This window comes from Vulpes vulpes, chromosome 2 (genome assembly GCF_048418805.1).
Source record: "Vulpes vulpes isolate BD-2025 chromosome 2, VulVul3, whole genome shotgun sequence".
Lineage (NCBI taxonomy): Eukaryota > Metazoa > Chordata > Mammalia > Carnivora > Canidae > Vulpes > Vulpes vulpes.
In genome coordinates, this window is record NC_132781.1 from 85,191,021 (window position 1) to 85,217,764 (window position 26,744).

Genomic DNA, 26,744 nt, shown 5'->3' on the forward strand with positions numbered 1-26,744 from the left:
TTATTTGATGATCGACGATGAGGTGGAGGGAAACGTACTAATGGGGGAAATAAAATACATTAAACTCACATGAAAGACTGAGCCTGCACGCTCTGTTTCAGACCCAGGGTTATGCGATTTGTGTTAGATTAGCCCTGAATTTCACTTGGCTTTGGATTTAAAGCCTCTTCATGAGATATTTAGCACTGATCAAATTCTTCACACGTTGGAAAGGAAGTTAAGTCCTACACTCTCCTGGAAATCTCGCTTTTAAGGTATTTTTCTTTTAGCACTTTATAGAAATATATGCTGAATATAGTTCAACTGTCTTGGAAAGGAATTGACCTTTTAAATCCATTCCCAGATACCCAACTTTTGCCAGCTAAAACAAGTTCTGCAGATGTTAATGGCTCATGTCACCGCCGTGAATGAATAGAGAACACATCACGGGGTGTCTCTGGTGAGGACAACTGCCAGTCTCCAATCTCGCCTTTCAGTGTTTTGTGCTGACCAGGCGTGGGAGCAGAGGACTCATTGACCGTTTGTAAGCTGCTGTTTAATATGCAGAAATGGTCCATGAGGAGAAAGTCTGTGAGGCTTTAACTGCCACGCCTCTGCTGGGACGTGGAACTCAGAAAATAATACCAGGAGACGCAGGTCTGCAGTTTCTTTGCTAATAAAGGAATAGCCTGGAACACTGTGCGTTTCATAGACTATCTGCGGCCAGGGGTTTTCCCGTGGCTGCCTCGCCAGGAAGGTCCCTGTCCAGCTCCTCCGTTGCCATCAGTTACAGCCAAACACGTAAATACAGATTTGGCAGGTGGCAGCGTAAGACGCGGACGCGAGGTGGCCGCCCCGCAGCAGCCCTAGGTGTTCATTGAAATTACTGGCTCTTTCTAAAGGGATTTCTCCCTCTCTTTCTCTCTCTTTTTCTCTCTCTCTCTCTGAAATATCTGACTCCCTTCTAGCAAAATAGGACCTTTTCTTTCAAATGATTGATCGCATCCAGGTTTTCTGGTAAGATCCCAAAACAATGTAAGTGTCTCTAAGTTGCAGAAGCCTTGATTAAAGTCAGTGAGGTGATACTTTGCCAGCACGCTGTGCTGGGATATGGATTTCTTATGAATTTTAAATAACCTCCACACCTCCCCAGAAAGACTGGTGTTTTATTTTTGTATCTATGCTTCCGACTGAGTCAGCAGAGGGGCTTTTATGTGTTAATAGTCATCGAGGTGCTGTTTTACTTAGTATGGGATGTGTCTCTAATATATCGTTTTTCTCTCTCTCACTCTCTAATATATCTTTTAAATACAAATCGGACGGGCTTGAAGTCAGCCGTTTGGTAGACCTCTTCACTATCAAAGACCTTCTCTTTCTCCTTTGAAATATGTAAATTTGAACGCCAAAATATTTCTGTAAAGGTGTAGGGTACTGTATCGAAGGATTCTGTTCATCTTCTAGTCATGTCTCCTTTTTTAAAGAAGAAATTAGAATAGGAATTTTGTATTGCAGGAAGGTAATTTATAAAAACATACTCACCTACCTCTCAATAGGGGAAGTAAAAAGGGAAAAATGTGTTGATAGCTTTCCGCTTAAAAATTTCTACATGTCTTCCATAAAGCAGTTAAAGTGGGCATTTTTTTAAATGAACTTTGAATGCAGACATGTTCACTTATTCACAAACTATTTTGAATGTTAAGCTTTCTGTAAATATTACTTGATTTGAGCGAGGTTTTTTTTTTTTTTTTTTTTTTTTTTTGAGTGAGGTTCTTAAATTTCAAGCTCATGGTGGCATTTGAATCAGCACCGAATGTCACGTACAAAGCTAGGAGACCATTCGCGTTCACAAATGTTTACTCATGCACAAATTTAACGTAATTTTCTGATTGTATATAGCACTGATGAGTGCAGATACATTTATGACTGTAGCCGTTTGAGCCAGGTCATGTCCATTGGGTAAGTTTGGTACGCATCTTTTTTTCAGGCCAACAATGATTGGATCACATCTTCATAGACTAGTGAGGCCATAATTTAAAACTCTGAGTTTAAAAATTCCCTGTATTTCCATCATACCCTAAGATATCTCAAAGAGCTTCTCAGCATGTATTGCTGCAGTAAATCACAGTCCCCTCCGGGGAGAACATTACCATCACCCAGAGTATCACAAATATGTATTGACATAATCCACATCTGAAAAAAGGCCAAATGTGAAAACACTATACAGAGAATTAAAGCCTGTTTTGTCACCTTGTGTCTACTTACCCTTAAAAAAAAAAAAAGGTGTAAAGTCAGCAGCACCACCAGAAGAATAAAGTTAACTTCGCATAAACATACTAAGTTCTTTTAAAGCACGTACGAGTGAATGACCCGGCTCCTAGTCTAGGGCAAATGTTCAATTTCTTTTTTTTTTTTTTTTCAATAAACAGATGTAGCAAAGCACACAAGAATTTCAGATTTGACTCCGATTCCTATGCTGTTGTTATTGTTGTTGGTAATGCGTGTTACAACCCTGACACAATTTGGACTTATTTTTCATGTGCTATCGCTCCTTTGTGTTCTTTTCCATCTCATGAAGCAGACATTCGTTTTTATATATGCTCAATCATTCCTTCCCACTATAAAAAGGAAAAAGATCAATGTGGGTACAGAAGCTGTTCATAGGGAGGCCAGCCTGGGTACATATTGATAAATGGTGAATTTGTAGCAATTCATGCTTCCATAATGAGGTTAAATGAAACGTGAAGTGTAGCAGAGTCCCTGCGACTCTGATTCAGAAATTCACTTGACTGGCATGTCAAGACTCCTTTCCTCCAACAGGTTTTGTGTCGTCGTTATGCTCTGGTTTTGTGAGTGTGCGTTTATGTAATCTCGTTGCCAGGCCAGACTTTTTACTCTTCCAGACCAGCTTGATTTTTTTTTTTTTTTTTTGATTTTTAATCACATTTTAGGTCTGCTTTCTTAGAAGAATGTATATGTGTTTTTGACTAACAGTCACTTTAATTTTCCATTTGTCTTAAGCATGTTAGAGACGGGTGTTTTTGTTTTTGTTTTTTTAAGATAGCATCTTTCATTTTGTATCCAAAGCGAAGGCTTTTGTTTTTAAGAGAATTGCAAAATATATGAGAACATTACGCCTTATTACTTGAAGGTTTATGCTTAATGAAAGCATAAACTCAAGATATCAAGGTTTTTTTTACTATATAAATTCAAATTTCACATTCCAATGGCTAGACTTATCAAGAAATATTAAAAAGTCTATAAATTTTAACCCATTAATTCTACTTCTAAGAATTTATCCTTTAAAAAAAAAAGGAGGGATCCAAGGAAAGTTTTAGAGGTAACGGATATGTGTATCACCTTCATTACGATGACAGTTCCACGACCGTACACATATGGCCAAGCTTACCAAACTATATACCCTCACTGTGTGCAGTCTTTTGTATGTCAGTCATACCTTAACGTAGCTTTTACTTACCAAAAAAAAAATCCGTCCTTAGAAAATAAAGATGTACAGGATTTTTGAACAAGAATATTTGGCTCAGAATTCAGTAGAATGGCAAAAACTGGAAGCAAACTAAATATCCCGAAATGGTTATAGTCCCACTGTAGGGGATATACATCTATTAATCTCATTTTAAAGGATATGTAACAACTTAAGAAAAGTTATGTACTGTTAAGAGGGAAAGGAGCAGGACCTGACACTATATACAACAGGTCTCCAGTAGGGTAAATCTGGGAGTGTATATAAATGAGCTATCTGAATGCAGCCAGCATGGAATAATTATGATTATATTGTTATAGGAAAGTCATTTCATTTTCTACAGAAACATGTTTTTTTGTGTAACCAAAACAATTTATCTCTTTAATCACCAGGACATAGTTATCTCTTTAATTAGCAAGAGGTACATATTTTAAAAAGGAGCTAAAGCTCTAAAAATTTAGTGACATAAAATATATTCCCTGAAGTGCCTTTTAGAAAATAAGGTTTATTTAATTTTCTTTAAATGTACGATGCCTATTAATATGACTCTTTTTTTGACTCAACAACTGCAACTAATTCTGACTTAAATAACAAATACCTTCTGAAAGCACCCCTTCAGGCTAGAAAGCAAAACAAAGAAATGCCATTTTCAAGAAAGTTGTGAAAATCATATGTTAACACTGCTGTTATGCAACGGCTGAGTTTTTGGATTCTAAGGGATGCACTTATGTTTTTTATGTTCTAATTTGGGGGCTTTGGGGTTGTTTTCTTCCTAGATCTGGTTTGCCTTTGTGAATGGCTTTTCTGGACAGATCCTCTTTGAGAGATGGTGTATAGGTCTTTATAATGTGGTAAGTTTAAGACGTTTGATTTTTCCTGACTATTATTAAATATTATTTAATATTAAATTTTACAATAATTTAATATATGATATTAAATACTTTGAGGTTAAAGTTCACCTCGCACTAGGCTCCTTGAAGTAATGACCAGCGTGTGCCCTTTAGATGTTTACAGCAATGCCTCCCTTAACTCTCGGAATATTTGAGAGATCCTGCAGAAAAGAGAACATGTTGAAGTATCCTGAATTGTACAAAACCTCCCAGAACGCCCTGGACTTCAACACCAAGGTAGGACACGACGGCCCCACACGTGTTTGGGGTGGGCGGTGGGACTCGCTCGACTGCTGTGATTACAGGGGGCGTCTGGCCTCCCAGAGCTAAGGACACAAACACCAGGGTTCCGACCGTGACAAGTCGTGTTTGCTGCAGGTTCGGATGCGGACTCAGAAGCGTTTCTATTGGTTTGTTTTCTTATAAAATTAACACATAACCACAGTTCACTAGAGTTTGCCAGACGGCAGTTAATCGGGTCTGAAAGACAGACATGAGTGTCCTCAGGCCCTCGCCGTTCTGTGTCTGCAGTGTCCTGGGGAAAGGCTCACTCCTTACACGGGTCGTCCAGGACCAGCAGGGTCTGTCCTTCCTCGTGCAAAGTGGTGGTTTTCTGTTCCATCAAGTCACCTTGACCCCATTAGAGTATTAGCTTGCATTATAGTCTCTGGTCAATAACTCATTAGGTCATAATACTCAGTAATTCCAAGTCATAAAATTTTAAATACAAGATAAAATATCTGACATTTTATCTAAAATCACATTCTGAATTTATATCCTACAAAACACGTCATGGACTGTTTGTGATTTGTGATCCCTTGGGGTCCGTGACAGTTATTGGTCCCAACCAACCACAAAAATCTCTTTTTTTTCTTTTTCTTCTTCTTTTTTTTTTTTTTTTTTTTTTTGCTTTTTTTTGTTTGTTTGTTTTTGCATAGTTTATTTTCCTCGAAGTTTGTGTTGTAAAAGTCTTTCCACTGGTATTTGTTAGTAATTCAGGTTTCAGTTCAGGAAAAAAAAGTGCTTAGTCTCGTAACAGTCAAGGCGATGCCACTTTGAAACAATAATAAAAGCAACAAATACAATAATACACCTTCTCAGGACTTTTCCCATCCAATACAGTGCATGTTTGTTAGCCTGTTACTAATACTTAGATGTAACCAGTTCTTCCCATTTAGGAAGGTTAATGTAGGATATTTTTAATGTCTGTTAATTTGCCGAGCCCTCATTGATGTTCATCCTCAGCATACCGAGAGAATAAAGCAAACCGATGCCCCAGCTCCTCTAAGCTGTAAGTGCCGGTGCCCGGTGGATAGCCAGGGTGTTGTTCGTCCTCGGAGACCTCGTGCATGCATGTCCAGGCATGCACACACAACTCGTTGCCATTTTTTTAAATAACTGAGCTTGGTTGATTTAGAAAAAAAGGGGAAAAAATTTAAAAAGCTGAGAATTATCTTAGACCATGCTCTCCTAAAACGATTAGTAAGTTATAATATGCGGTATCTATGTTTTTATTTTTTTTTAACATTTTATTTTTAGATTTTTTTCAAGATTTATTTATGTCCAGTTTGTATTAAATTGGACCACCTTGCTGTAATGTTTTGGTTTTTTTTTTTTTAATGATCTCTGGTGGCTATTTTCAAGTCACAAGACAGATACAATGGACGGTGAACTCTTGTTTTCCTGGAGAGACAGATTTGAGAGCTGAGAAAGTGCCAGGCCTACTGGGGTACTAGCCGTAATTCTCACCGACCTGGAGGCTTGTATCAGCCTCAGCCACAAGTATGCGGTCTACCAGGGCTCAGGCTCCCCACCGTGTTAGCTTCCCAGCCGCAAACTTGGCCGGGGAACTCTTGCTTATAAACAGAAATCGACCCTCACAGGATTATCCAGAGCCATTCCTGGAAAGTCCCATCGTTTCAGACCCTTCGCACATGGCCACTGAGACGGTTGGTGGCCAAGGAAAAGGCAGTCCGTAGTTTTCACGTGGAAGCATCGTTCCTTGTGTCCTTTGCTGTCCTTTTGTTGTTCACAGAGTATTTCATTATCCGCAGAGCCTGTGCATTTCGAAAAGTCATCAGATCAACCCAATAGATCATGCAACTAATTTCTCTTCCCTTTCAATACTTAGACACAAGCTGCCAACCATTTCTTAATAGTGTACGTGGATGTTCTAGTGGTTTCGGTGAAAAATCTTTGATTAAACCCCTTCTAAGTGTTTTAAAATTCAGGGACAAATGGCTACAAAATGCATAGTTGTACACACAGCAGTTGCTGTGGGTCCCCAGTGTAGAAGCATTGTTGCCCTGAATGACGATGATTACGTTTGTTATGGTAAAAAGGGTCGGAGGTCCTGAGGTCATGACAGGGGTTAAAGGATTAGCATGTGACAATAAGTATCGGTCAGGAAAATGGAAAAGTAGAACTAATTTTTCTTGCACCCACCTGTGCTTTCTGTCAAATAAAAACTTGCGGTAATGACATAGTGAGGAGAAGAGACAAAGGTTAATGAGTAACACAAGTTCAAATGTGTAATGTATTGGAGCGTAAATTGGATCATACCGTCCAGGGTGGCTGGGTGAGCTAACGGGGCGGATTGAGATCACAGTGGAAAATTTGGGGAGGCAGGCAACTTAATTTCTGTTGTTTGAACAGCTTAAAACTATTAATACATGCCGATTTTTATTTAGCGTGAGTTTTGCTCGCAAGCAGCCCTTTTCAATGGCAAAACTGCGACTCTTCAAAGGGCCATGAGAATTCTAAACAGTTTTTCTATGACTTAATCTTTCCCATCCCGGCTACAAAGAAAGTACCCGCGGTGCCTGCTCCCTTTGCTCCTAAAATGCAGTATAGAAGAGGAGTAACGATTAGATGGGGTTCTGATTGTTGGAAATCCTGGAAGCCTCGTAGGAATCCAGTCACCCCGATGATGCCTTTAGGGATTATACGGCCTACGCGCCACCCCGTTATTCTTAGTTTGTGCAGAGGAAGGTGGGAGAGAGGGAGGGAGGGGGGAGGGGATGCTTTACCACCTTCCGGAGGTTGGCACCCCTGCTGCACGTGGGAAGGGGAAAGTAGGGACTTGCCCCATCGCTGTGTCTTCCCGAAGGCTCTTCTCCGAGAATTCTGAAAACGACCCCACCTAAGGAACCGCGGGAGCTACACGTTCCCGTTACGTGTTATTTTCTTGGTCGGGCAGAAATTTAAACTGTTCATACTTGGTTTTTTAAAAAAAGCAGGAAAAAATTTCGGTGAAGCTGAAAAAACATTTTGAGAAACATAAAAATAAATAAATGACCCATGAAGGTCTAAGAGGCAGAAAGTGTCAGTTCTATTAATTCACAGCCGTGGCCCGACAGAAACACGTTTTGTGAATCCAGCTCACAGATAAAAAGAAAGGTCAGAGTTCACGGAGCTAGTTTATCGCAAGTGGTTCTCATGGATTTTTGTTTTCCCTCAGGTTTTCTGGGTTCATTGTTTAAATGGCCTCTTCCACTCAGTTATTCTGTTTTGGTTTCCACTGAAAGCCCTTCAGTATGGTGAGTAGAAAGGATATGAATGCTAAGAGATGACTTTCTGCGTTTTCAGAAAAATAACTCATTGTCAATATATGTTAAAAATTATAGCAGTTTCACTCTAGGCTGTTTTCCTTGACCTAAAATGCATGCATCCAAAAGCTGTACACACTTTAAAGATTTTTATTATTCCTTTGGGAGCAAAGTGATTTAATGTATGCAAAGCCTTCCTCTCGACTTCTCATGTTTTCCAAACTTGCAGAGAGTTAAATTTTAGGGCTCTTTTTTTCCCTCCTTCCTCTGTTGATGCGTAGTTTGAACATAATAGTGCTAATGTTTTATGTAGCCCATTCTTTACACCTGTGAGGCCTGCCCCGGCTCTTCATCCCCAAGCTGATGAGGAATGCCAGTGTCCGCCCGCCTCCGTGAGCCCGGGTTTGCAATGACACTTTAAGGGTTTCATGCTCTCCCCGGAGCAGCAGCGTCCACTCTGCTTGTTCTGAGGGGTGACGTTACTCTGCCCGTTGTGAGACGGGCGAGCCGGTGCATCCCGACGCCCGGGCAGGTGCTCAGGTGGCCGCTCAGCACAGAGCTGCCCGCAGCGCACCTGCTCCACACCTGCTCAGGCCCCAGGCCCCCGCCCCGTACCTGCTCTGCCCAGGCCCCCACCCTGCACCTGCTTGGCCCCAGCCCGCCCTGCACCGGGGAATTGGGGACAACTCCCCCACCACAGTCCTGCCCCACCTGCCAGGAGGCCCTGCACATGGTAAGTCCACCAGGTGCCTGTCTCCAGAAACCCACAGACCTCTGCCTCGAGGGAAATGCGGGCCCTCCCGCAGGCTGCCCCCCCTTGCAGGCTGTTCCCCCTTCCGCAGGCCGTCCCCTCCCTGCACACGGTCCCCTCCCAGACAGGGTCATCTCCCCCCACAGACCATCCCCCCCGCAGGCCATCCCCCTCCCCCCCTCCCAGACTATCCCTACCCCCCCCCACAGACCATTCCACCCCTATGCAGATCATCCCCCCCACAGGCTGTCCCTCCCCCATGCAGACCCTCCCCTCCCTCCTCTCCTTTTTTCCTTCCAGGGTGTTATTGGTGTATTTCAGGAGAGCGAGTGAGCCAGGACATGGACCGTGGAGAAGCAGACTCACCCACGGAGCGGGGCTGGGGCCCGGCCATGGGGCTCAATCGCGGCCCCGGGGTCACAGCTGAAGATGGAGGCAGATACCTGATGCACTGAGCCACCGGGGCCGCTCCATGTCCTGGGTTCGAATCCCACTTGCAGGGGCGCCTGTGTGGCTCTGTCAGGCGCCTCCATCCCAGACGGTGACCCTGGGGCCTGCATCGAGCCCCACCGCTCTGGGGGAGCCTGCCTCACCCTCTGCCCCCCCCCTTGAGCTCGCTCTCATTCTACTCTCTCTCAAAACATAAATCTTAAAAAAACAAAAAAAAGAAAGAATGAGACTTCAGAAGAGCAGGGAGTGCATGCAGTGCAGGGAAGGGTGCGCGGCTGGCCGGTAGAGCCACGCCTGGCAGGGTGGGCGCTGCAGGCGGGGCGCGGGCTGCGGGTCCTGACCCCAGGGTCTCGTCTCGTCATTAATTTCTCTGCTGGTGCCCTGAATGGTTCTCACTTTCTAAGCCACAGAAATGATGGTAAGAGAATCCAATTAAAATATAGCCTCTTGGCTCCAGTAGGCCGGGAGAACCACAGTGGATTTTTTTTTTTTTGAGATAATAACTCACATGCCATAAAATTGCCCCTTTTAAATTATACAGTTCAGTGTTTTTTTTAGTATATTCAGAGAATTGTACAAATTCACTATCCAGGGGATCCCTGGGTGGCTCAGCGGTTGAGCACCTGCCTTCGGCCCAGGGCATGATCCTGGAGACCTGGGATCGCATCCCGCATCGGGCTCCCTATATGGAGCCTGCTTCTCCCTCTGCCTATGTCTCTGCCTCTCTCTCTCTCTGTCTCTCGTGAATAAATAAATAAAATCTTTATTTAAAAAAACTCACTATCCAATGCCAGAACATTTCCATCACCCCATTAAAAAAAACCCATACCCATTATCAGTTACTCCCCACACTCTCTGCCCTGAGCCCCTGGCAACCACTGATTGTTGTCCTTGAATTTGCCTATTTCGGACATTTCATAAGAATGGAATCCTGTCATATGTGGCCTTGGTTCATCCATATCACGGCCGAATCATTACTTCACTCCTTATAGCTGAATGATACTCCATTGTATAGATTTACCATGTTTTGTGTATCCATTCGTCTGTTGATGGACATTTAGATTATTTCCACTCTATTGAAATTGAGGGTATGATACAGGACCGTAGCCAAATTCTCTAGGTGAAGTTTATTTTTGAATTGCAGAACCCATAACGGTTATGAGAGACTCAGCACGTCTGTCTCTTGCCATTCTTAGAAAAAGGAGAAATGTAATCTCAAAGGTTATCTCAAGCCAAATAGCATGTGAAATGCCTGAATAGGGTTTGAAAGGACAGACCCCCCGGAGTAATTCCAGCTCCTAGAGAGCAGATCCTGGGGCCCTCTTTGCATTCGTTCGGCCCCGGCAGTTCAGAAAGGGTGCCGCCTGTAGGACCCACACCTCGCCGAGGCCCAGCGCACGTGCTGTCTCTTCTTAACACGTCAATGGCATGTGGCGTAAATTACATCTCAACATTCTAATGTTGAGGGGTTTGTTGTTTCTTTGCTTTATTTTTGATTTTCAAATAAGGAGAGGCTTTGGGGTTTTTTTTTAGGTTTTTGAAAGGATGAGGTACGCAAGAAATGAAAGTATATAAAGGGCAGCTACAGATACATCTGAATATACACTCCAGTGGTTCTCAAAGTATGCCCTATAGACCCCTTTATAAATACCCACGATGACCTTTTTAGGGAACCCAAGGTCATAGTTTCATAATTTTTGCAGTATTAGCCAGTCATTGTTTTTATTTTTTAATAAAAATAAAATAAATATAAATAAAATAAAAATTTATTTTTGTGAGCTGAACCAGCTACTTTCATGAGGTCACGGAATCCTGCAGGAATTTTAAGATCCATCGGGGTGTCCAGTGGAGCCATTGATTGTGATGTAATAGGGTACTGAGGGCTCACTGATCAAGTTTCAGCTTCCACACCATGACCTTTAGGAAACTACTTGCTGAGTTTTGGTGTAGTATCAAAGAATATCCACACTCATGAGAAAAGACGATTAGAACACTCCTCCCTTACAACTTTCTCTGGGAAGTAGGATTTCCCCCGTATTTCAACCTGACTCTGAGAATCCAGCTGCCTTCTCGTAAGCAAAGCATTAAAGAGATTGTAAAAATATAAAACAATGCCAGTTTTCTCACCTTTTTTATTGGGGAGAAAAGTAAAATCTGTTCATGCTATGTGTATTGGGTTTATTGCTATTATCTTTAGATAAATCGGTACATTTTTTTGAATATTCTGCTTTAATTTCTAACTTGGTAAATAAACATTGGTAGATATAAACCACATGAACAAAAGCTTTTTGGGATCCTCAAGAATTTTTAAGTGTAAAGGAGCCTAGAGACCAGAAAGTGTGAGAATGAATCATGTACCTGAATCATCCAAATGCTGAATCTGACAAATCCCACAACAGGCCTTTAGATTTTTTTTCTCAGCGTGATCTTAAAATGAATCTTTGGGTCCTTCATGATGAACCAGTCATGACCAGAAGGCAGCTTACGCGGACCCAAATATTATTCTTGATAACTTGTGTACATGGGTTAAAAGCCCGCAAGTCGGAAGTGATCGTAAGATATTTTCAGTTATTCTGTAGATTGCTGAGTATGTTAATTTGGTTGCATGGAAATTTGCAGATTAATTGCAGGTACGAGTTTGTAAATACTGTGCTCGTAAGACCAGCACATCGGGGAGTACGTGGGTGGCTCAGCTGGTTGAGCAACCAGCTCTTGGTTTCAGCTCGGGTCCTGATCTCTGGGGGGCAGTGGGATCAAGTCCCACACTGGGTTCTGGGCTGAGTCCGCTTGAGATTCTTTCCCCTTCCTCTCCCTCCCCATCTGCCACTCCCCCCATCCCTGCTCTCTCTTTCTCTTTCAAATAAATAAGTTATTTATTTATTTGAAATATTATATATTAATTAATAATTTAATTAATAATTTAATAATTAATAATATATTAGATGAGACCTAGCACACCAAATCCTATATCCTTAATCGTGGAATACCCCCACGAAGACGAGGGGTCTCTAGGTGGCTGGGCTGTTATGAGGCAGCCCTTCCTGACTACTTCTCACCAAAAACTCCAGAGAGTAGGGTCACAGCATGGAGCACGGGCCACATGCACCCAGCATTGGCTCTGTGCTTGGAGCCTTACATATGAGACCTCATTGTAATAGCAAAACCCCACTGGGGGTAGGTAGTTCCACTCCTTCTTTTAAGTGAAGAAGCTCAGTCTCCTTGGAGATTAATTATGTAAACCAACACGGCACAGCTAGTCACAGACGCCGAGCCTGGTCTGTGCTTCCCAGACTCACCCAGCTACTCCTTGTCTTCACACCGGGGCCATACTGCCTGTCTCGTCCCATACTTTATTCTACCAGATTTTGTCCTTACATACGAGATTTTTTAATAAATATTGTTGAATATTTGCATAAGTAAAATATTGTACTGAGTATTGTACCACAGGTCTTAATTTTTCCCATGGTGCCAATGGGTGCCAATTATTCAGTTATTCAGTTTTTTTTTTTTTAATCAGTAACCGTGGTGTTTGTTAGCCACCACTCCCTTCATCTAGAGCCACATTTGTTAGTCATTGCTAGGTAACAAGATACTTTAAAATATTCCCCCCAAATTAGCCAAACCTTCCAAGAGCCATGTGCCTAGCACCATATTGGTGCTCCTCAGTCTTCTGTGATGTGCATTCATGAATCCTGTCTGGTCTGATGCCAACAACTTCATTGAGAGGAAGTTAGAAGGTTCCCTAAAACTCTCGCCAGTGTTGCTAACAAAAGTCTCTAGTGAGGGTTCAGGATGTCTTCTCCTGTCTCAGTGCCCATAGAATTGGTCTTTCCTTGAACAATTAGTTTGATTTTTTTTTTCTTTCCCCTACCTCATGGATCCTGAGAATTGGTTAACAAGTCAGGCTTCCTCCTCCATTGTTGGCTATTAGAAAATTGCTTTTCATTTTGACCCACATTTATAGCAACTTTGTGAGACTTCTCATAACTTTTTCTTTTTAATTAGCCTAGTTTAGGCTGTAATCCTTGGTTCCCTTCTTTTGTTCAACAATTATAAATTGATTTGTCTTTGAAAGGATTCTGAAAGGACCGCTTTGATTTTCATTTCTAATAAGCCTCTCTTCTTGTCATACAGGAAATGTATTTGGAAATGGGAAAACCTCTGATTATCTGCTGTTGGGAAACTTTGTTTACACTGTAAGTACAGAGCACTTGCCTAGTTTGTATATAAAAATCAAATCCTTTCACTGTATTTCCAAATTTAACTGTGGGTATTTCTGAACGTAGGGTTGCTTGCACTTCCGTTTAAAAATAATATAAGATGTTTTGACTATTAGGAGCTTATTTTATGTGAGGTTGTTAATGTGTCATTTAGGCTCACTGACTTGATAGGACTTTTTGTTGCTGTTATTTTCAGTATTCCCTCTTTACTCTTAGCGCCCTCCCCCAATTCCCATTTTTCTCTTCCTTGTCTCTTTTTCTTCATTTTTATTTTACTGCCCTTGTTAATTTTTTTTTCTTTTTGCTTTCCTGAATTTATGGCAGATATTATCATACTGTTCTTGGGCGGTTAGCCAGTCATGATTCTAGGGTCTCTTGATAACTAAAATGGGAGAGAAATCACTCTTTGGGGACATTTCATCCACACAAGGCATGGAACCCACTGTGTTAAGTCACTATCCAAACACTTGTGGAGGACACACACATGAGTGCAAGCCCATGCCTGCCATAAAGGACCAAAAAATGTCTGAAAACCACTTTTCCCTTAGAAGCCAAAAGCACTACTTGAATGCTAAAGGCCAAGGTCAGTAGTTGGGTGTCTAGTACGTTTACTATAACCTTCAACTCTGAATTCTCAGGCCACATTCCTTTCTCTAATTCCTTCCCGAATGAGGGCGGGGTGCTGCTTCAAATACTAAGCAGATATCAATGTGACTGACTCAGTTGGCAGGAAAACTAGAATGTGATGTTTAAATATCAAGTGTTAAAACTACTGAATGATAGGACAGTAAGGCCATTAAATAACAGAGAGATCAAGTTATTTTCCCGGGATGTCCTTTCCGTTGACATCAACGGAAATAAGTAAGTTAGGGTAAGTTTAGAAATTAGCCCAAGTAGGGATGTCTGGGGGGCTCAGCGGTGGAGCATCTGCCTTCAGCTCAGGGCATGACCCTGAATCCCACGTCGGGCTCCCTGCAGGGAGCCTGCTTCTCCCTCTGCCCGTGTCTCTGCCTCTCTCTCTGTCTCTCATGAATAAATAAATAAAGTTTTTTAAAAAAGAAATTAATCCGAATATATAGCAGGAATATTCCTTAAGGACACATTAAGATACTCAGGTCTGGGGTTGGGGGGGGGTGTTACTGTTTAATTCAATGTCAAAATATATCTCTTAGTTTTAAACTTTTTATATAGCTTGTTAATGAGTACTTAGATTTTTAATAGGAGTTTTATTTCTACAGATATTAATCCTACATTGGCTTTAGATGTCTTGCTGAGAAAGCCCAAATGCTTCACTCGAGCCTGACGCTGACCCCGTGGGGAAGCCCCTAATGCTTTGCAAACACAGAAGTAGAACTAGGTAGGCAGGCATGTATTGATCAGTGGTGCGAGGCCCGCATCACGCTTCCACCGTCCCAAACTGCTCAAAGTGTCCAGAGTTCCCTTGACTACTGACAATATTTAAAATTTCATTTTTACCTATGAATAGATAATAATAGATAACAGTGCAGTGCTAAGCACTGGGGTTTAGACTCCCTCCCCTGTGCGGTAGGTACCAGGTTACAGATGAAGGAGCTGAGACACGGAGGTTGGGTAACTTGCCTTGTTCCTTAACCAAAACACCCAATAAATGGTGGAGGCTTGAGCACAAACAGTCTGACTCCAGGGCCAGCCCAGCTAACCTTTGTGCCTCCCTATGGAAAGCACAGGGGTAAAAAATAATAATAATAAATAAAAAATAAAAAATAAATTTTTTAAAAAAAGGAAAGCACAGGGGTGCTTACATTTTTAAGCATTAAAAACTAGTTTAGTTAAACTAGTTCCCTTACTTGGGAATTAGCAGCAGAGTCCGCGATGGGAACGGGTGTGTACGTCATGGAGAATGTAACAGGCTTTTATATCCTGAGCCATGGGGTCGTATGTAAGTAAAGTTACGGAGAAAGTGTTTATTAGGTTTCTAAATGTCCAGTTACATTATCTTTAGAATTTATCTCTAAAATTTGGAAAGTAGGGGCTTTAGCATTCCAGATGATACGAAATGAATTTTTTTTTAAGATTTTATTTATTTATTCATGAGAGACACAGAGAGAGGGGCAGAGGGAGAAGCAGGCTCCATGCAGGGAGCCCAATGCAGAACTCGATCCCAGGACTCTGGGAGACAAAGGGAGATGCTCAACCACTGAGCCACCTGGGGGGCCTTGATATAAAATAAAATGAAAGCAAGCTTAAAAATCCAAGTTACTGCAGACATACACTCACGGTTCACGAATTGTGCAAGAAGCAGGCGGGCGTAAACCCCGTGGATGGACTGCGAGGGCATGCGGGGAGGAGGGCTGGGGTGACGGTGGTGGTGGGATGCTGCTAGTGGGCCCACCTGACAGGTCACGGCCATCCCGGGCAGCCCCCGGCTCATTCACCTGTTCCTTTGCTCGGTGGACACACACGGCAAGCTGTGCAGAACCTACCAGTCCCGTAGCACAGTGAACACCTGGTCTTTACACACCTCACTTTTAACATTTAAACTCTCACACGTATCAAGTGAAATAACGTTTTCCCTTCTGTTTTAGTTTGTGGTGATAACTGTGTGTTTGAAAGCTGGATTGGAGACGTCGTACTGGACGTGGGTAAGAGCATCCCTGACCACCACCGGGCCGTGGCACGTTGACACGATGGCTCTTCATTCTAACTTATGTGGCCCTGTTCCCCCAGGCTGTTCCTTGTGAGGGGTCTTGGCTGGAGGTGGGGAGGGCTGGGGACTCTAGTTTGTCTAGTTCGGAAACAGCGAGTCAAAAAAAAAAAAAAAAACTCAAGTTTATTGACCACAAGATTTTCAGCGCCTTTAAGGTTTTACTGTGACTTCCCCGGGGAGAGCACGCAGAGCAAACATAAAAGAGGTTGAAGATGGTAGCAGGTAGGAGAGGAGAGTCCGAGGAGGGAGCCCCCAAAGGGAGCAGACAAGGAATGCCCGTCAAACCGCAGACGTCCCGCCACCGGGGGGACAGGAGCGTTGGCGCTGATGAAAGGTCCGGTTGGAACACGCACGCATTGTTACTGGAAATTCCCACGGATGATATTTTATGGACATAGTGATAAGATTACTAAGGCAGGTGCAGCAGCGTCGTGGGCACGTCTGCACGCAGCCCTGTGACTACACGTCTTGTGACCCGTGTTCCCTTCCTTCGCAGTTCAGCCACATAGCGATTTGGGGCAGCATCGCGCTCTGGGTGGTGTTTTTCGGCATCTACTCCTCCCTGTGGCCCGCCGTTCCGATGGCCCCCGATATGTCAGGAGAGGTAACGTGTCCTAGGAGCTCACGACCCAACAAATCTTAAAACTTGCTGTTCATTAATGAGCCTTGATTGTTCGGCCTAGATGTATATTAACGTAGTATTTGACCGTTTAAACGCTGTTTTTAAATTCCATAGTTGCGCGGGACGAATCTTGGGAGAATGTTTTAAACTCGGGCATTTTACTTAAATCTGACTCACCCTTTTGTGAGCACAGCTAGATCAATAAAATGTGGTCATCAGGAGCTTGAGTCGCATTAAGAATCTCCACGTAGAAGATGCCATTTCAAAAGTTGGCCAAAAAAAAAAAAGTTGGCTGTAAATGCACAAAATACTTTTTTTTTTTTTTTTTTTTTTTTTTTTTTTACAAAATAGATTTTGGAGAAGAGATTTGGGGAATGGTGGACTTATGTCGTTGGGACAGTCCCACCATTTCTTCTGCTGTCTCTTCTTCTAAAGAAAAGTCTACCTTCGCTGGATTAAGTGCACCTGGAGAATCATCCTAATGATACCGGCTTGCTTTTCGTTTCGAACGAGTCGGGGCATCTGACGTTCTGGCCTTATCACAGTCCATTTTCAACCCTGTCTCTCGGTTTCTTGTTATGCTGGTAGGAACTGAGTTATTAGGTGTTCATGGGGGGAGTGTCACAAGATCTCCTTCCCTTCAGAAGAGATTCCAGCAGTAGGAGGGTTTATGATTTCAATTGCAGGAAATTTGACATAAAATGTATAAAAGAAAATGTGGAAAACATTTCAGGATTTCCTGTGACCTCACAGTAACTTGCAAGTCAAGGAAACGTGAGCTTCATTACAGTACATTGTTGTCCTGCAGCCACAGGAAAGCTTTCCCGTGGTTTCCATGGATTTGTTGCCCCTAAGTACTGCCTGAGTACCTTTCACTTTTGACAGTCTGGTTTATAGATCATTTTCATGAAATTTTATCTGACAGCATCCTGCTTTTTATAAATTAGCAGAATGCAGACACATTCGAAAAAAAAAATTTGTGGTCAAATTTATTGGAGAGAGGCATTATATACTATTACGGTGAAACCAGACGTATCAAGGGCAAGCACTTCCTTCCACCCAGAGTGAAGGCCTCTTTTTAAAACATGTACTAAAAAAAAAAAAAAAAAAAAAAAGATAAAACATGTACTGCGAACTCTAGAAAATTCACAGCATGTATTTTGAGGAAAGCAGAGAGGAAGCTCTGAGTGCATCTCCTCCTTACCTTGGCTTGAGCCCCTTTTCCCTGAAGAAGTAAAATCAAAAACCATTCGCGGTCTGAAGATGCCACTTGGCAAGTCGGTTCTGTTCCTTGTTTTTATTTGACGTTTGCTGTCTGGTCGGACCTGCTTTTCCCTGAGGCTGATTTCAATTTGAGATCATTTTCACTAGACCTGACTTTTCCATCTCATTTCTTGATGTTTTACCTTCAAGATGGGGAACACCAGAGGTGCTGAGAGTCAGGTAGTGTAAGCAACTGGAGCCAACAGCTTTGATGACAAGAGCTGAGTTTTTGACCGCCTACTTCTAGAACAAGTGTCAAGTTGGGTTGGCTTCTTGCCAACCACATATAATCCTCCCCTTGCCTGTAGAATTCCTGGTATTTCTCAGACACAAAACTTCGTATCATCTCCCGAGACTTGCAGTGATGCTGTGTCTAATTCAAAGTGAAATGACTGTCAGTACTCCATCACGTTTCTGTTCACTTCGTGTTTGGTGGGAAGCGCTAACAGCGGCTCTTTTTCTTGTTATTTTATGGCTACTGATTCCTCGAATATAATGTTTAAATAGCTGGTGCTCCACTGAAAATACGACGAGTGGATTAATTTACCTGCGGGCTTGACTAGCTTGTGTGAAATGTGAGTCTGTTGAATTTATTCAGAGAAAATGCTTTAAATTTATATAGTACTTATGCTCACTAAGCATTTCGATGTGTGGGTGTGTGTGCGTGCGTGCAAATGAGCCCCACAACTCCCAAAATAGCATGTAACCAAAATGCCACTCAGATCCTCAGGGAGGATAGGTAGTCGTCTACATTTACTGTTTCCTGGGCTTTGGGTATGAAATGCCAAGAAATCTGTGTAGCAGCACTCGATTTCTGAACTTTTTTATTGTATGTAGAGTCACTAGTTCTCTAATCCAGTTAATTTCAGAAAGAGGCAACCACCCTTAGGTTTTACATATTTCGAAGCTTAAAATTCTATATTTCAGTCAAGAGTAGAGCCAGAGGGGATCCCTGGGTGGCTCAGGGTTTTCGCACCTGCCTTTGGCCCAGGGCACATTCCTGGAGCCCCAGGATCAAGTCCCGTGTCAGGCTCCCAGCATGGAACCTGCCTCTCCCTCTGCCTGTGTCTCTGTCTCTCCGTCTCTCTGTCTCTCTCTCTCTCTATGTCTATCATAAATATTTTTTTTTAATCTTTAAAAAAATTTTTTAAAGAGAGTAGAGCCAGATACAAGGGCGCCCAGGTGGCTCAGTGGGTTGAGCGGCCGACTCTTGGTTTCAGCTCAGGTCATCACCTCAGGGTCAAGCCCCACGTCCACACCACACTTGGTGCAAATCTGCTTGTTCCTCTCCCTCCCCCTCCTTTCTCTCTTTCTCTCTCTCTCTCAAAAAATAAAGATTTTTTTTAAAGATATAGCCACATTCACATGTGCATACATACAAACAAGCAAATATATGAGAAATGCATTTATGTGCCAGTGTTTTCATGTATGTGCATGTACGTAGTTGGCCAACCATCTTGAATAACACTTACTTATTCAGCTCTTAACTTTCCTAGCAAAATGCTGTCGTAGATCACAAATATTACTGAGTGTTACATGTAGTCATATGTTATTATAAATAAGATGGGGATAAGTGTAAATATTAGCCCTCCTCAGCTGGACATGCTTTACAGGACCCACGTAACGCAGCATGGCCTGGGCAGCCCCCGGGGTTTAGGGCTACCCTGCGGGATGTGTGGCGTGGTGTGAACTGACTTCCTGGGAAAGCCACTGCTGGGTCTCAGTGTCTGATGCCAACGCTGCATGTGCCCTAGGACTCCAGTCCTTTCCTATATTAATGGGGCAGCAATCCCTCCTAAGACAGAGCAATTAATTAAATATGTGTGCATGTTTTGGTTGCCTGAGAGCTTAATAAGGGCTTACAGGGTAGTGCAGAGGTATTCATGTAGTCTACTCACTAACCGTTTGTTGAAATTCTTCAATGTGTCAGGCACGGTTCTAGACACTGGGGATTCGTTGGCGCATAAAACAGACAAAACGTCAGGTTCTTCAACCTACTTTTCTGGTGGAAAAAGACAAAATAACGAAGTGAAATGGAGATGAGCATATAGAGGAAAATACAGCAGGCAAAGGGGGTGGAGAACCCAGCTCCCCACACAGCCTTGTGGCTCTCACTTCTGGTCAGGTCGAGAGCCATTGGAGGGACTTGAGGGAGGGGCATGGGCATCTGACTTAGGTTTTCATGGTAGGACCGTGGCTATTGGGTCATAGCCCGTGTGAGAGGCCACCCCGTGAGCCCGGCGGGAGATCGTGGTGCGTGGCCCAGGAGGACGGCAGCCGTGGACGTGGCCAGACTCCCAATGCCCTTTGGAGGCAGAGCGGATAAGCTGTGCCCGCGGGCCGGACAGGAGGAGCGAGAGGGAAAGAAAGCACGTGGCCGCCCGGTGTCGTCCGTGAACTTTGTCAGGATGAGCCGGGCCTCGGGTCCCCGGGTCCTCGCTGCAGACTCGTCGTAACCAGTGTACGGGTGAGAGGACCGAGACGCAGAGAAGACCCAGAGGCAGGTTTCGCGCCCCTAGGACTTCTTCCAGCGTCTAGAGAGCCAATAGGCAGTGATGCCTGGCGGCAGCGCGGAACCCCACACTCCCTGCAGTGACCCTTTCCGTGCGGTCGGGCCTGGTGACCCTGAGGCAGGAGCTCACCTGCGTCTCCCCGGCCGCCTTCCAGCTCCTGCAATTGAGATCCTCTGTGGACTTCCCCTCACTCCCTTCTCTCCACGGAACATCGTAAATGTCGCCGGGGCGCAGACTCCTTCGCTCTAGTCAATGGGACTTCAGGGTGCAAACCGCCCACAAATCGGGCAGCTTGCAGGTACGGGTCTCATGCCTCTCTGTTCGGCTGGACGCACATTCCCACTTGGGTCTGGATCTGACGGTTCACCCCGCAGCCCCTGCTGAAGACAGAAGGAAAATCCTTGCAGCTGCAGCACGGAGGGGGGACAATGGCTCACACACACTGCTCCCCGGGCACTGTTTGCTCCCAGGCATTCTTTGTTTGATTGAAATCCGTATGACGAACCTCTGTGGCAAGCGGAGCAATGGCAGGTGGCCCAGAGACTTCATCCCAGGTTTTTGTCTCAAATGCATTGGGATCTAAACACCTTCCCTTTGGGCCCTTTGCTATTCTTTGCTCCCAGGTGGGAATTTTTTTTTATTTCTTCCTTCCCGCAGCCTTCTTCCCTGCATTCCACTGATTTCTCCGATTTAGCAGCTGTTCCCACGACACCCACGGCCCCAACCAGTTTCCCCAAGTTAGCCGGTCACAGACGTGATCCCATCTCTTCTCCAAAGCACCTGGGTTTCCAGTCCTCCTTTTGCAATACCTGCCTGACTCCCTAACACATGCATAGAAATTCCATCTCAAATAAATAAATAAATAAATAAATAAATAAATAAATAAATAAAAATAAAGAAATTCCATCCCGCTCCATATCCTGGCTGCTTGCCTCTTCTTAACACCAATATTAGTATAAATAATACCCCTCTCATTCAAATAAACATCGAGAACGCCACCGCCATCGTTCGAGAACGCCCAGGAATCTGTTGCCCAACGCCTCGGCATTGGCGTCTCCAGCTACGGCCAGATGGGGTGGCCCCCCGTTGGTGGCCGGGGTGTTTCTTTGTGGGAACCTTCCCTCTGATAGTTTCGCACTTTTGTTGCTGTTACCGCCATTCTCCGTCTCTGTCCTGGATGGTGATTCGACGAGGGTGGTTGACGAGTGTCCCGGTAGCGCGGACTATTGAAATATTTAACTGTCCCGAGGAAAAGCGGCCGTCGGGGTGCGAGGCAGGGCAGTGGATGATACGGAGATAGAACATGCAACACTAAGAAATCATCGAGGAAGGGGAAAAAGAAAAAAAACAGTGTGACAGGCTCGGCTGCGACTTTAAATATGTTGCCGGCTTCCTCTCACAAATATGGTTGTGATTTAAGAGAAGGACTTTTTTTGTTGTTTTTTTTCAGACCTGACTTGTATTTTTTTCACACCAGGACAACAATTTATGGGGCAAGGGAGACCCCGGTGAAAAGTACTATGTTATATAAACATATGCTGGCCTGCTTTTGCGACGTGCCTAGATGATGTTACTGGGGTTTGGGGGGTATTGTTGTTGTTTTTTAATTTCCAGAAGAAAATATTTTAGCCAGGATGACTAGTACACCAGATTAAAAACTAAAAAAAAAAAGCAAGCTGCGTACATCAAGGATCATCTCATATCACGATTGATACCAGAAGCTTAGTATCGGCAAGACTTTTCCATGTGTCGTGGCTTTGTAGACGTGCACCATAAGGTCCCCCCGAGCGCCATCTGGTTCTGCTCTCCCTGGCCTAAGGGATCTATAAAACTACCGAAGGAAATTGAAGTTAAGGAACGAGCATGTGTTTTACAGAATTTCAGATCTCTTGATTGAGGTTTGTAAAGTCTCTCTGAAAAACAATAAAAATCTTTGTTGAGCCCTTTGGTGTCACCCCCGCAGGAAAGGTATTAATACACTACGTTAGTGACATGATTTTCCCAAGTCTCGCCACTGCCCCCTTTACCAACACAATAAATTACTTTACATATGAGGAATTTCCTGATTAAAATAGCCTGTATTCATCTGTCCGCCTTTAATCACCTAGATAGCATGAAATAATTTATGGGCCACAAGTCCAGCCCTTGCCGACGGGGTGGGGCAGTGTCATGATGCGACGGAGGTTCGTCCAAGGTTACTGGGGGAGCCAAGTAGCCTAGAGGGAACCAGTACCCTGAACTCGGTCAGATGTTCCTCAGGGAGCCAACGGCGGGGAGCTCCTGCAGCAGGACGCGCCGCTGGTCGGCAGGCCTCATGCCTAGAGGGAGGCCGGCCGGGTTCTCGCAGCGCAGAAGGGGCCGGCTGCATAGCCACTTCCAAGCCCGTTGCGTAGAGAAGCCCGTGTGGGAGCAGTAGGAGGGGAGGAGAGAGGCTGCTGTGACACTGCAGCGCAACGCGGGCCGTTAGGAAGTCGGCGTTCTGCGGGGCGGCCTGCTGCCCGTGGGCCCGGCGTCTTCCCGGGCCAGGCTCCGTGTCGGGCAGCAGGGCGCAGGATAGACTGGGACCCGTTGCCCCCGTAAGGCCCTCCCTGCCCACCGCGGCACGTTGATGTCAGAACATGGGGCCCCGCGGCTCTGGTGAGCAAACCGTAGGAGACCGGAGGGAACCTGCTGTTGTAGGGCAGAGTGCCGCCCCTTCTCGCCAGCCGGCCGGCCCGTGAGCACGTGTTGGTGCGGCCGGATCCCCACTAGCGTGAGGGCTGGGGCGACCAGGGAGTGGGGGGAGGAACCCTCGCTAAATCAGTTCACAGGCGACTAAGGGTAATTTCACAAAGTGGCAGGAAGGAAACGGGGGGCTGTGGGCAATGGGAGATGGACAACGGCCGCCCCAGGAAGGTCTTGTTGAAGAAGGAAAGATTACGCTGAAAGTCAGAATGATGCGTGTGTGAAGAACGTTTCAGGACTGAAAGAGCAGCAAGTACCTGTGCCCCGGGGCAGGAATGCTGAGCCGAGAGGGCGCCCAAGGGTGCTGTGAGGAATCTGCGAGGCAGGCAGAGGGCGCGGCACCCCCACGAGCTCAGCATCCCCACCCCTAAGACCAGCGTGGCTTGGTTCTGAGAGACAAGCGAGAGATTCCATCGGAAGGGCTCATGAAGGGAAGGAACCACACATCGCTGTGTGATCTGCTTCAATAAATCCTATCACTGAACACAAGTCTTGGCGTTCTGGGTTAGAGTAAGATAAAGGGATCACCTGGGAGTGGTCAGGAGCCACTTCGTTCCGTGTTCTCACTTTGGCTTCCTAGCACATATCAGCTGCACCAAGTTCTTTTCGTGGCATATTTTTTGATGCTTCAGTGAAAAAGTGATTGTGGATTAAATGTAAAAGAAGCTTGGTGATGGCCATGCAGTCCAAGGCTGCTGTGGCAGCTACGCAGTCGCCAAGAAACCAGGTTTCTGCTCTTGGCTGCCCTGCCAACCTCGTCAGCCCAAAGTGGCTGCTTCCGCTCTGGCTGTTTTACCAACATTCCAGCCAACGAGAAAGGGAAGAAGAAAGATGAACCCTCTCTCTTTCACGCTCTTTCCTAGACCTTGCCCACCACGTTTCCACTTAGGTGTCCTTGGCCAAGAGCTAGACCACGGCTAGCTGCCACAGGAGAGCCAGGGGAATATAGTCAGAGCTGGATGACAAAGTGTCCGGCCAAGAACCCAAGGTCTGCACCTAAAAAGAGGAGAGGGGATGCACTGGGGAAAAACGAGGAGTTTTTACCATGAAAGTTAGTGATTTTTCAAAATAAGCCATTTAACAGCTTTTACAGGCCTTTCTTACAGCTAAGTGCTTTTTGACTTTTTGAGTTTTTTAAAAATAATCTCCTAAAAGAGATGGGAACTATGTGACAGGCCGGAGGTGTTCACTAATGCTCTGGCGGTACTCATTTTGCAATTTATAAACATACCAAATCAACACACTGCACACCTTCAACTTACCTAATGTTATACCTCGGTGATAGCTCAGTAAGGCTTAAAGTAAATTTAAAATTTTTAGAAATGATCTTCTACAATTTGAAATCTATAGGTCAGTGTCACAGATTGCACTACTAGTGATCGAAGAATTGATGCTCTACGAGATAGTTTTTGAGATAAAATAAAGAGCCATCACGAAATTCTAAAGAACTGCAGAAATGATAGAGGAAGTGAGGAGCTTGAGCCCTGGAGTGATGGACCCTGTCTCCCACAACTTCATCCAGGAGCATGACATTTTTCAATTATATTTCTTACAATAAAAAGAATATTTGGTTACTAACTCTGCCCTCATTTTTCTACTTTTCAGTTTTTTTTAAATAGCACAATAAGGACAATCAAAATAAAACAAATTCTGTTCTTAATTATTTTCACTATTCTGGGAACTAGATCCCCAGAAAATAGAGTTTCAGAGCCACACATATCCTGGCAGTCTCGATTCTTTTTTAGAAAGAGGATTTTGCGTCTTCAGTTTTCGGTCTATATTGGTCTATAGTGAAATTTTACTTCCTTTTTAAAAAAAAAAAAGTTGACTTATCAATTCAGGTCCCAACTAACTCACTCTCTGTCCCTTTCCTCTGAACATCTTTCGTAATCATTTCTCATTCTTCCCTTTGCCAGAGGGTGGAGATGCAAAGGCTGCTCCTTGCATCATACAGCTAGATTGGATATGGGTTCGGAGTCCCTCAGAGTGATCGCTCCCACTGCAGCCCCTCACCACCATCCAGAGATGTCCATGGGGGGGGGGGGGCAAAAATAATATAAATGCTATGAGCTGGGATCTGATCTGCATGTTTTTTCTATGATTTGGAACAATCCTATTTTCTCAGATTTTTGTTTGTTTGTTTGGAATAAGCCAAGGGTTTCCTTTGTCTCTGAATAATCAAGAGCTTCTGGGAATAATTGCAAGCATACTGGAGTTTATTCAAAACACCCTTCCTATTTTCTGGGTGTTCTGCTCTGTTTTTATGGAGAAAGTAATAATTCATCCTGTGTAAGAAGAGCCCGAGTTGGCTCCACACAACTGAGATTTACAGAGCGCCCGTGTGTCAGGACCTATACTGGGTGTCAGTGGATCACGAGGTGAGAAAAAGAGGGTCCTCTTGAGGTTGAGTCTTACGGACCAAACAGCCGATCAGAGGGTGTTAAATATTGTGCCTGCGGCGCACAGGGGCTGGCAGAGGAGGGGACCCTCAACCCCCAGGCTGTAGTTTGGATAGTTTCTTGCTACTGCTGTTCCCAGCCTGTCCAAGAAGGCAAGCAGGAGAAGGACTTTCCAAGGAAAAAAACAGCCCAAGCAAAGGAGGGGTTTGGGGTCGCGGCCACAGGAAATGGTTGGAGCTAAAACTGAAAAATTAAGCAAAGACCAGGTCACAGAAAGCTACTCTCATGTCGTTAACGTCATTCCTTTAAGCCTGGGTGGATGGCTTTTCTTTGTGAAATACATAGTATTCTAGAAGGTATCTGAGAGCCGTACAATAAAGATTTGGGTCAGAGGACCTGACAAATAAATGCTAATAATAAACTAGTAAAGGAGGAAAGACATTTTAAATCTTGACATAAATATGACATAACTTAAGTTTTGCAAGAATTTCTTTTCAGCTAAAATAAGACATCAAAGGCCTTTCTCAGTGATAAGCCCCACGTGGACCTTGGCATGTGCATTCCTCCATCTTTGGGTTTTATCAGAGGGAGGTGTGGAGCTTGACAACCCAAGATGTGTGGCCACTGAAGGATTTCAATGGAAGTTCGTGTCTTCAAGCCAACGCTTCTATGGACTTGAAATTTGTCTCCAGTAAAGGTACAAAGTGGTGTGAATGCATGACAGAGTGCTGCCCGGTGATGACTTAGGTACCACCAGATTCAACCCCAGAGCTAGGAACCACAATTAATTTAGACAGAAAGGCTCAAGCCTCTGAAAAAGGCTCGTACAACTTAGAGACCCTGGCAATGCCACACCACGGTGTCTCCCGGGCCTTGGGCCCAAAGACACCTTTCAGAAATGTTTGTGAGATTAAATTCAAATAGCCCGGTACTGTCTGAAAGCAACGTTGATTTTGGTGAGCCAATATGAGGTTCCCATATGTCAGTGGTTCTGTTGCCAGGAGAAAGCACGATCTTGATACACTAGTGTCCCGTTGATGTAAAATTTCTATTTTGCCATAAAAATACAGATGTTAAAGTTGTGGGTTTCAGCTTTCAGGGCTCCAAAAGTCACCGTCATACCTCAGGTTCAGAGCACCGGCTCTCCCAGGCCCCTGAGAGGAGGGACTGAGAAAAGGAACCAAAGGAGGAAAGACCACCTGAGTAACAGGACAGGTG

The 26,744-nt window shown here is 44.3% G+C and overlaps 1 protein-coding gene across 6 annotated transcripts in view; it reads left to right on the top strand.

Moving 5' to 3' along the window:
* Nucleotides 1-26,744, top strand: part of ATP8A1 (ATPase phospholipid transporting 8A1) — a 223,950-nt gene that overhangs the window by 172,531 nt on the left and 24,675 nt on the right. For all 6 annotated transcript variants that reach the window (XM_072749097.1, XM_072749099.1, XM_072749096.1 and 3 more), the window contains 6 exons: nucleotides 4,237-4,311; nucleotides 4,465-4,587; nucleotides 7,811-7,889; nucleotides 13,234-13,295; nucleotides 15,884-15,940; nucleotides 16,502-16,609. In XM_072749097.1, the coding sequence (XP_072605198.1) occupies nucleotides 4,237-4,311; nucleotides 4,465-4,587; nucleotides 7,811-7,889; nucleotides 13,234-13,295; nucleotides 15,884-15,940; nucleotides 16,502-16,609 (504 nt within the window). The remainder of the gene's footprint in view (nucleotides 1-4,236; nucleotides 4,312-4,464; nucleotides 4,588-7,810; nucleotides 7,890-13,233; nucleotides 13,296-15,883; nucleotides 15,941-16,501; nucleotides 16,610-26,744) is intronic.